Source organism: Colobus angolensis, unplaced genomic scaffold (assembly GCF_000951035.1).
Source record: "Colobus angolensis palliatus isolate OR3802 unplaced genomic scaffold, Cang.pa_1.0 Scaffold104, whole genome shotgun sequence".
Classification (NCBI taxonomy): domain Eukaryota; kingdom Metazoa; phylum Chordata; class Mammalia; order Primates; family Cercopithecidae; genus Colobus; species Colobus angolensis.
The window spans coordinates 8,845,321-8,856,812 of NW_012111364.1; the positions used below are offsets into that span (position 1 = coordinate 8,845,321).

The 11,492-nt window shown below is 37.6% G+C and overlaps 1 protein-coding gene across 1 annotated transcript in view; it reads right to left on the bottom strand.

The window, feature by feature from the left end:
- The window catches only part of GLCCI1 (glucocorticoid induced 1), a 155,200-nt gene extending 143,921 nt beyond the window's left edge, over positions 1–11,279 (bottom strand). Inside the window, exon 1 of the mRNA XM_011943520.1 lies at positions 11,185–11,279. Coding sequence (XP_011798910.1) covers positions 11,185–11,279 — 95 coding nt within the window. The remainder of the gene's footprint in view (positions 1–11,184) is intronic.
- Positions 11,280–11,492: the final 213 nt, after the last annotated feature.

The following is an 11,492-nucleotide window of genomic DNA, read 5'->3' on the forward strand; positions in this document are numbered from 1 at the left end:
AATAGATTCGGGTCCTTGAAAAATTTCTTTCCATTTCCTCCTAGAAAAACTGATTTGTATTGATACACAATAGTCGCAGCCCAAACTGCTTTCTGGGACCACAGAGCCCCTCTAATTTGTACCAGTTTTTCTCCATTCTAGTTGACCCTGACCATCAGGTATAAATTAGTGCTAAACCAATATTAGCTGATACTTCCCCAGGTGTGGGAAGTGAGGAAACCTGATCACACGAACACACACAACCCTTCCTGGATACATTTAAAATAAGATGGCTATTATTATACCGTGCGGGAAAAAGAATGTTTTTGTTGTTTGTTTTTTAATCAATCTTATGCCACCTAAATTTGTATTAACTTGACATGGTGATATCAGTCATCAGTTAGAATCCATTTTTAGTTATAGATTCCCTATCAACCTTCACACTTTTTTCATTCTTTCATGGGGCCTCCTCTTGCCCTTCCAACTTCTTCTCACCCCCAGCCATGCCATGTGCCTTGCCCCACACCCTTTTTCATTTCTAGCACTACTCAAGAGGTTGCGTGGAGGAGCCCAGGGGAGTAGGTTTACACACCTGCTTTAATTGCTCACCTTGGGCGGAGCAGTGTCCTAAATAAACTTTAGTTTTGCCACAGCACCATTACTCAACAAAGTATTTTTACAAGGGTCACTTAATAATACAAAAATAAATAAGGCACTTAAACTTGTTATTGAGGAAATAAGCTTTAGCTGCCCACTTTCCATACTCAGGGTCCAATCTTGCTTCACTTGTGCTTAGAAAACTCTTCAGGAGTTTTCTTAAAAGGAAATCAGTTAGAGCACAAGTGCTGTGAGCCAAGTCTAAGTACCTTTACCCTTGAAAGGATTAGTTCCTTTATTAATTATCAATAACAAGGAATTTTGTCATTTTTCTCAATACTTTCCAGTCATAACTATTCATAGTGTAACTATGTACTCAATGGTTTCATAAATATCAAAAACATATATGTGTAGTACTTAGCCATAGATGGGAAGAGAAACAAATGTTCAAAATTCCAAGGAAATGATGTGACTCTGCATGATTTTTTCCCTACTTCCTGGGTTTTACAGAAACTTCACGGAACTTTTATATGCACTTTCAGATCTGTGACTTTTTTGTATCACGGCAACAATTCTGTGACATTAGAACATGTATGCTGTCTCCATTTGGCAGATGGGGAAATGGAGGCCCACAACCTTGGCTGGGGTCACAGATAGCACATGAGAGACTACAAGTAGAAGTCAGGTCTTCTGATTCCTTCACTATAAAAATTAGGTGACTTTTTTCCCCAGTGTTTTTTCTTCACTATAAAAATTGCCTCTGTAGCAAGAGCCAGGGATGTAATTGAGAGGCATGGATCTTTTCCACCTTGGTCTGTGAAAGACCTGTGAGCTAATAGTATATGCAAGAGAGGACACTTACTGCCTAAGAGATTGATTACCTACATTCAGGGCAACCCGATGATGCACCCTGATAAGAGAAGGGCCTGTCTAAAGGTCCTAATTTGTTTTAAATATCCAGAGTTCCTGATAGGAAGGCAGGGTGTGGTAATTATATATCTAACGTTTGGCTAATTGTCTCCATATCCTCACCTTCACAGATGTCTTTCAAACATTGATAATTACAGCTTTCAGACCCAAAGCCTACAAATTCATAATCCACACAGATGACATACTAAAATATACTCAAACTTGTAAGTCTGAAGACAATTTCAGCACTATTGGACTTACATTAAGAGAAAACTGCTTAAAAAGAGGTACCCTTTATTTCTATGTCATAGCTATACTTTACCACATAGATGTGTCATGGTTTCACCTTGATCTGAGGAAGCGCACATAAATTCATTTGCCTCTAAATGTAATCAAAATTAACAAAACAAGTAACAAAAAAGAGTGTGTAGATAACACCATAGGAGTAAAACTGACTCTAATTAATGAAACCAACTTGAAACAATGAAGGAGCTGCTTCTAAGTAAGATAAAGAATCAGAACCAAGAAATAAGTACAGTACAGAAAAGCAGTCATCCTTGTCATGATGGCCTACAAGTACAACCCGAGTTAATTACATCATAAGTTCTTTTTAAGAATTCAAGCCAAGCATTGTGGCTCACACCTGTAATCCCAACAACTTGGGAGGCTGACGCAAGAGGGATTGCTTGAGACAAGAAGTTTGAGACCAGCCTGGGCAACATAATAAGACCCCATCTCTAATAAAAAATTTTAAAAATTTGCCAAGTGTAGTGGTGCATGGCTATAGTCCCAGCTATTTGGGAGCCTGAGGCAGAATCATCACTTGAGTCCAGGAGTTTGAGGCTGCAGTGAGCTATGATAGTGCCACTGCACTCCAGCCTGAGTGAGATTCCATGTCTGGAAAAAAAAAAAAAAAAATTAAAAGAAAAGAAGGAAAGGAAAGGAGAAAGAGAGAGAGAAAGAAAGAAAAAGAGAGAAAGAAAGAAATTAAAATAAGAATCCAGCAAGTTCTTGCTATAGTGGCATCAACATAACAATGAATAAGGTGTACTCTTATACCTTACACCACAATCTCTATCACCACCCAGAGCAATTATAATAAATCCTGCCTAATTTGGGGTCCTACAGTTTAGGATGGTCTTACATTTAATAAAGAATTATGAATGTAGACTCTAGAAAAAGTCAAATGATTTAGCTTTATTTAGTTTGCAGAAGAAGTTCAAGGAGGGGTTAGTTATGGCCTTCAGGTATATTTAGTGCCATAGATATTGGTGTTTGGGGATTTTTCATCATAGAAAGAATGTAAGGAAATCAGTTAAAGATTTAAGAGGAACAGGGTAAATAAAAGCATATGTTCAGCATTCACACTGCTATGCACTCTATGTATACTATCTCATGGAATCTTCACAGACACCCTGCAAGACTGATAGAAACCAAGAATGAGGAGGTAGAAAAGTCAAGGTCAAAGTCAAAGGTCAAAGTCCTTTCCCTCGTATTTGGTCTTAGGGTCCATTTACTTCCAGAGTCTGTGCTACAGGACCAACTCACTGGAATGCTACATTGGGCAATGTTACGAAACCTTCTGCTATCATTAAATTCAAGAATAGTTTCTAGAGACATACATCTAGGATAGTGATACAGTCCTGTCTGAAAATAGAAAAATGGACTATATTCCTCTGAGGCCACCTTCAGCCCTGCAATTTTAGATTAAAATTCAGATCAATAGAGCTTTAGTCCAAGGCTTTTACTGGGCACATTTTTTTAATCATTAAAGATCTGAGGCCTATAGCATGAGTAAGACTTTAGCTATTTATATTTAAAGCTTCCTCCGCCTACTTAAATATCCAACATTAAGAAATTAGTCTAATAAATTAGAGTATATCCATATAATGAAATTTTGTGTTATTGTTAGAATTATGTGGAAGAAATTTTAATGACATAAGAAAATGTCGATGACATATTATCAAGTGAATTTAAAAAACCAGAAAAACCAAACTCAGCTGTAAAGTATGTTTCTAATTGAATTTAAATATATATTTACATATGCATATATAAAAACAACTGAGAGAACATATGCCAAAACATTAATAGTAGTTCCCTGTGGTTAATGGGATAAAGGATGACTTTTATTTTCATCTCTGGGCTTCTTTACATTTTTCTAAACTGAACATGTCCTACATATATTACTAGAAAGAATGCTTTGCACATACCACACACACACGTAAAATGATTTTCTGCAAAAGTTTTAAAATTTAGAATAGAATAACATTATATTAGGAATGGAACTTTGTATAGGGTGAGGAAGAATTTATTAAATAGCATAGAGCCCACTGTTAGCAGCAAACTGTCACTCTTTCCAACACTGGAAATAAAATCAGCTTTTCATATAATTTCTTTCTTTTTTTTGAGATAAGGTCTCACTCTGTTGCCCAGGCTGGAGTGCAGTGTCACAATCATGGCTCATTGCAACCCCTGTCTCCCAGGCTCAGGTGACCCTCCCACCTCAGCCACCTGAGTAGCTGGGACAACAGGCATGCATGACAACACCTGGCTAACTTTTGTATTTTTTGTAGAGATGGGGTTTTGCCAGGTTGCCCAAGCTGGCCTTGAACTCCTGACCTCAAGCAATCCGCCCACCTAAACCTCCCAAAGTGCTGGGATTACAGGTGTGAGCCACCGCATCTGGCCATAATTTCTTATTATGCTAAACTATCATATACAACTGTCAGAATTCTTTTAGCCCTTGCCTAAAACCCTCTACTCAGAAAGCACACAGAAGACACACAGCTAAGCACATGATACTATGTGTATAAAATGAAGATAATAATCATAGCTAGCTCATGGGGTTCTTACAGCTTAAGATGTAAATAAAATCATACTTTTAAAGCTAGGCCTAGCTCAGTGCCTGGAACATAGTAAGCACTCAATAAATGTTATCTTGGTAGTTATGTTCTTATTGTTAGCTAAAGAACAGAAAAATTCTGCAAAAAAATGGTTGTCGATCTAAGAATTTCCTATCAGCCACCTGGCACACATACTTAGTTTTAAAATAGACTTGCAGTTAATGTAGATGGCATCTAAAGGAAACTTTGACACATTGTAATTACATAGCTCATTTCATTCTCCATACTTATCAACGTTTTAATGAGTAATGAAAACAGGAAATGAAGTCATAATATAATTCAATTTTTAAAATCATTTTTCCTATGTTTATATTACCAAAAATGTTTGCAAGATCAATAAAATGTTAGAACTCTGTAATTACAATGTTATTTGAATTTTTATTTTTATGTAATTATTTATTATATTTGTCTCTCTGGAGATAATTTTTAGTTTTATTTGTGATTAAAAGTAGCTTTGAATTTAGCTATGTCCTTTACTGTAATACAAAGAAAAAGCACATCTAAGTTCTTTGCAAATATCATTGTCCATTTGGACACACACACACACACCACAGACTTGTCTCAATAGATTTTATTTTCTATTTTTTTGAGACAGTCTCACTCTGTCACCTAGGCTGAAATGCATTGGCATAACCTTTGCTCACTGCCATTTCTGCCTCCCAGGCTCAGGTGATCCTCCCATCTCAGCCTCCCTAGTAGCTGGGACCACAGATGTACACCACCACACTTGGCTAATTTTTTGTATTTTTGGTAGAGATGGGGTTTTACTATGTTGCCCAGGCTGGTCTCAAACTCCTTAGCTCAAGTGATCTGTCTGCCTCAGCCTTCCAAAGTGTTGGGATTACAGTCATGAGCCACAGCACCTGACCTCAATATTGTTCTGGGTTATGTCAAGCCTTGCCCAGCTATTCAGAAGGCTGAGACAGAAGAATCTCTTAAATCCAGGAGGCAGAGGTTGCAGTGAGCCAGGATCGCACCATTGCACTTCAGCTTGGGCGACAAGAGCAAAACTCCATCTCAAAAAAAAAAAAAAAAAAAGTGTGTGGCACCTCCCCACTATATCTCTCTTCCTTCTGCTCTGCCTATGTGAGGTGCTTGCTTGCCCTTTGCTTTCTGCCATGACTGTAAGTTTCCTGAGGCCTCTCCAGAAGTTGAGCAGATGCCAGCATCATGCTCTGTATAGCCTGTGAAACTGTGAGCCAATTAAACCTCTTTTCTTTATAAATTACCCAGTCTTCGGTTCTTTATAGCAATGCAAGAATGGACTAATACACTCATCTAGCTTGTTTTCCAGCTAACAGGTTTATTTTTGGCCCAAGGAAGCAGGACACTGGGGAAGACGGGGAGGTGCTCAGAGGTGGCTCAATAAACCATAATCATTTAGGACACAGCTGGATAAACTGATTCCACCAGTGATGATAGGGTCCCATACGTTCTTGCATAGGCTCAGTGTGATTCTTTAACTTAATCAAAATTTCACATTTTCAACATTTATTTTATGTTTCTTTCTGTTTCTATCGCATGCTTTACAGATAATCCATTTTAAAGCAAGAAAGCTAGATAATTCAAGGTAAAAATTCAAAGGGGAAAGGATGGGAGTCTATGAAAGGTTGTTCCCTTACCTTCTCCCACTTAGAGCTAATTTATATTTGAGGAAGTAGTGGTTGTATGTATATATTCCAGGTAGCAGTTTACTCTTGTGGATAAATAGGGGATATCTCTTTCTCTTCCCTAGGGAAAAATGTATGACTGCAAATTTGGAAACTAGACAGGATCTGCCAATACAGGGCAGAATGTTAAAAAGAGGATGAATTTTAATTTCAGAAAATTTAGAAGAAAATGGATTTCTCAGGCAACTGAAAGAACATATTTGGATCTGTTAAGACTAAGGGAGGCTTCAAGAGAACAGGACTTTGTGTTGGACAGACTATCTGTGACAGGGAAAAAACCCTTTCTCAATGATTAGAGACGAATCAGTTAACTGGCTTGAGTTTTACATTCTTCATCTGTAAAATCTGGTGATTAGACTGGCCCAGCAAAAGATATAATACACATAAATCGGAATGAATCTGCATTTTCCAAGCCTGATGAATTTATTAAAACTGAATTAAGTCACTAACTGGCAGCCTGAAGATGCAAGGAAAGAACTGAGTCATGCTTCTTAAGGTAAAAGGGCAGTCTAACTGAGAATTTTGTTATCTCTGAGGGCAAATTACAAGGAGATAAAGACACTCAAGATCACATGGAAGGCTTCTGCTCCCACTGAGAGACTGCAATGTAAGGTATGGAAACAGAATATTCTCTATAGAAACATAAATGTTAAAATATGAACTTTTTTGTTCTCATTTCAATCCAAAAATAAATAAATGAATTAAATGTCAAAGATAGCCATTCTAATTTGGAACTTCTCTGTTCATAACCTATTATGTAGTGGGTGCTAAACATCTGTTCATGGTATATGACTGAATATTGTCTATGAAATGTGTAGGTGTTAAATAAATGCCATGGTTTATTTATTATAAGAAACTTTTTACATTTTAACATCTCTGAAATGTGGATAAAATTTTATTTTATTTTATTTTAATTTATTTATTTTTGAGATGGAGTTTCACACTTGTTACCCAGGCTGGAGTGCAATGGCACAATCTCGGCTCACTGCAACCTGCACCTCCCCGATTCAAGCAATTCTCCTGCCTCAGCTTCTCCAGTAGCTGGGATTTACAGGCCTCTGCCATCACGCCCGCCTAATTTTTGTATTTTTAGTAGAGACGGGGTTTTACCATGTCGGCCAGGCTGGTCTCAAACTCCTGACCTTAGGTGATCCACCCACCTCGGCCTCCCAAAGTGCTGGGATTACAGGTGTGAGCCATTGCACCTGGCCCTGAAATTTGAATAAAATTTTAAATGAGTGGCTTGTTGTTGTTTAATTGGCAGCATCGTTTTTCTTGAAACCACTTAAAGCTTAAAGTTCCTCCTGACAATGCTTTTCCTTTTTGCTCACAAGACCAGACATTCTCATGAATGTTTCTTTAGCATTTTCCAGCTTATCCTAAGATAATTCACAAATATTAAAACATCTATGATGTCCCTATTGAAGACAGTTCATCCAGTACCTCATGATTTGATTAAATACTTCATCAAATCTAAGATACCATCATAAATTGTGCCATTATTTTAAGTGGTGCCAAGAAAAATGTCCCTTTGTATTGTGCAAGAATTCAATGACACACTGCAACCCCTGGAAAAGATTCATTTACCTTAATAATGTCCATAATAACAGATATAATACGTTTTCTAGGCATTATATTTATCCATGGTTTGACTGTAAAAGGTCTTGTACTTTTAAAAGACCTATAACCTCATAAGATTCATGTAAAGTAAATGTATTTTTTAAAACATAACTAAAGTATTTTTGTCACCCTATTTATATCAGCCCAAAACAGCATCAGTTCTTCAATAAGGGCTTCAGAGAGCTTAAGTTAAAGGAACAAAGTAGTCAATTAGTTAGTACTATGGCAGATTTCAACCCAAAACTTATTGTTTTAAAAAGATGAATATATATGCACACACACATATCATATACAGGTATGTAGATAAGGCTTGGAAGGGTGTGTCAAAAGTTGTTCTTTTGGAATGAAAAGTATCTGAGTTTGTTTTTTCCTCATCTGAGTTTCTAAATTTTGCCATAGTAAGCATGTATTGCATTTGCAGTAATTTTAAAAAGCAATAAGTATGATAGCATTTCCCCTCCCCCCCCTTTTTTTCACAGTTAAACAGTGGGTACTGTAAGGTACAGCTGGCATAGTTAAGAATGTATCTTCAAAGATGCATTGGCTTAATTTTTTTCCTACAAAGTTACAGGCACCATCCAGTCCAGCCACAAAGCCCAATTTAGAGTTAGCCCTACATGAGACAGTGGGGGCCCACAAGCTAATATAGAAGAAATAATTCTTCCCTCCCTATTGATAGACATGGTGACTTCTACACATTTCTATGTGTTGGCAATATATGCATACATTTGCAATTTGCCTTCTCTGGCCAGGCCACAGAAGAGGGCAATTCACTTAAATGCATAATTTTCTTTTTCTTCTTTGTTTTGCATACAAATATACATAACAGTTTTATTTACAATACCCCAGAACTGGAAAGAAGCCAAATGTCCATCAACATGTGAATGTATAAACAAATTGTGTACTATCTATACAATAAAATACTACTCAGCAATAAGAAGGAATGGACTACTGGTAGAGGTAACAACAAAACGCATAATTTTCTCGACCTGGGTTTTTTTCAGAATGCTGGAGCTGAAGAGTCATTTATTTATTTGATGTCACTTCAGTTTGTTAAAGGATAAAACCCTTTTAGTACAGGCTTTTCTCCTACCATAACCACATTTATGCCAAATTTAAAATATTGGTAAGCCTATTTGAAAATCAGTTGTAGAATAAATAAAATGTCTTTTGCTTAGCTATTAACATGATTTTAGGATGCTGTGCCTTCTTTACCACCATGTATTTGTAGAAAATTACATTTCTGCTTTTTATATTATTCATAAATAAAAGTCAGTATTTTTCAGTTCTTTGCTTCTTCAAATCATGTTATTAACATTTATTGAAACATAGCTTTCTTCTTTCATCTTAGGTGTATAATCTCATCAGCTTTGCAGGAAAAACAGGTACCCTTAGGGTCTGAATTGGCATTTGAATAGATAAACTTACTTTTAGTCCATGCCTAATAATATTACATTATTGTTTAGAAAGAGATAGCAAGCTATGTCATATAAATTTTTATATACTCTTTCTGTCATCAAATAACAACTGAATTATCCTACTGATAATAGGATTCATATAAAACTGTGGATGATGTCTAGCTACTCTATTTTTGCCAAAAGGAGAACACAGATAAACATTATGCCATGGCCATCATTTCAGTGACTTTAGGAACTTATATGCAGTTAGTGCCTCTTCACATACTGCTCACAAAGCATGTTCTCCAGTGATTTCAGAGAGATGACAAGAGGGACTCCAAAGTAGAATTTACTGAATGTTTGTGAAATTTGGGGCAATAGAGCCTCTCTAAGTCTCAGTATCCTCCCTAGTGAAAGAAAGATGATAATTCCTTCCTCACAGGATGGTTGTGACTACTAAATAGGATGATGCAGTTAGACAAAAACAGTTTGTGAAGCACTATGTTGATATTATTATTATTGCATAAATATGAACAATGAGCACAGTAGGCCAGACCTTATTAGTCAGTACTTTAGATGGTGTACAAGCACACAGAGTAGCCAGGGAGTAGGCTCTGGAGAGGGGTACAGACGGGACAGGCTGAACACTATTGACCCTGGAATTACAAAACCCACTGCCAGAATATCCTGGTTTGCAGTACCAACCATGTTCATTCAAGGTAACGGGCACACTCTGCCTCTCTCATAACAAAGGAATTCCTCCTCTGACAAAGATGCTGATGTCACACAATTTAGTATCAGTAAACATGGGCGTATTAATGGAAAGGAGGAGGTTAGCATTCTCTTGAGGGAATTCAAGGAAGCTTTTCCAACTGGGAATTGAGGTTGGTGGGGAAATATGACTTAAACAGCTAATGGGCATTAACTAAATACACCACAACAAAGGCTGGCCAGATAAAATATAGATGAACTATCCCTGTCTCCACATGCACACCTAACACCTGTTAACATAGCAATTGTGCACCCCAAGTAAGAGAGTTAAAGATAACTGACTAGATGATTCCATTGTCCTGGGTAGGAAGATACCTGGTAGCTGAAAAGCTCCGCTTTATTTTCTGTTAGCAGAGATTCTACTACCATCATCTTCTTGTTTTGCAGCAACGGAGACAAAGGGGATTTTCCTGAGCAGCGTCAGTAACAAAGAAATGAGGCAAATTATTAAGAAACTGATGGGCATTCATTGAAGAGCAACAAATATGATTTATAAGTCTGAAGGGACTGCCTTCAGAGGGAAGACGAAAGAGACAAGTCTCCCAGCATGACCACGTGGCTCTAACGGGACTGGTTCATCGGTCACAAGTACTTGAAGGGTGTAAATAGCGGGCACAGAGAGAAATTATTTAGTGTCCAAGGGGACAGCAGGAGGAGTGATGGAAATGAAAGTCAAAACAAAGATGATTTAGGCAGCTGAACGAGTCACATGCCCTAATGGAGAGATCTATTATAGGCTGTACGGCATCATCCCTTGGGAAGGGTGGAAACCCCATCACTTGTGCCATTTACAATTGGAAAAGGCATTAAAAAGTAGATCGGCATGTCGGAGAGGGAAAAAACACCACAGGTCCTCAGAGAATCAGTGGGATGACTTAATAGGTCTTTTCCATCTCAAATTACCGTGATGTAGTTTGTATGCTTGGGGACTTGAGGTGCTAGAATAATTTTTCCATCATTTGGGCTTCTTTACTATTACTACAAGGCCTCGTTGAAGAAATGATAACAGGTCATGGAATGCAGTTTCTGCATTGTAAGTGGAAGCCCACAGTGTACTGATGCTTTAGCATGGAGGCAGAACTGACTACGATAAGTTTCGCATTGTGATGTCAGTGTAAATAAATACAAACATAATACCAATGAAGTCCCAAAACAACATACATATATTGATTGAGACCAAAGGCAGAGGGAAAGGACCTTTGTCACAGATGGTGGCTGAATAAATGAAAATTCAAGTCGTTTATTCTCTCATCTAGAAAAATACATGTCTAAATACTTAAAGTCTATCTTTAAAAAAAAGAAAAAAAAATGGCCTTAAAGCTATAAAGAAACATTTACTGTGTAGGAACTTTAGGACCCATATTTTGAATGTGTGCTGTATTTCTGTCCACAGCTGCAGCTGTAATTAGCAACTGACACATTCTGAAACCCATGGTGGCCCAGAAGAGCACATATGTGCACAGGCTGTGCCAACCTGGGGCAATAACTGCAACTGAAAGGAACGGGCATAGCTTGGTCAGATGGAAACTGGGGCAGGCAGAGAAGGGCTGGTGTTACTGTGATTACTAGAAGGAGCACAGCTGTGACCATCTCAACCCTTCTCAGCCAGAGGATGACACGGAAGCAGGGGACAAAAATGGTAAGAG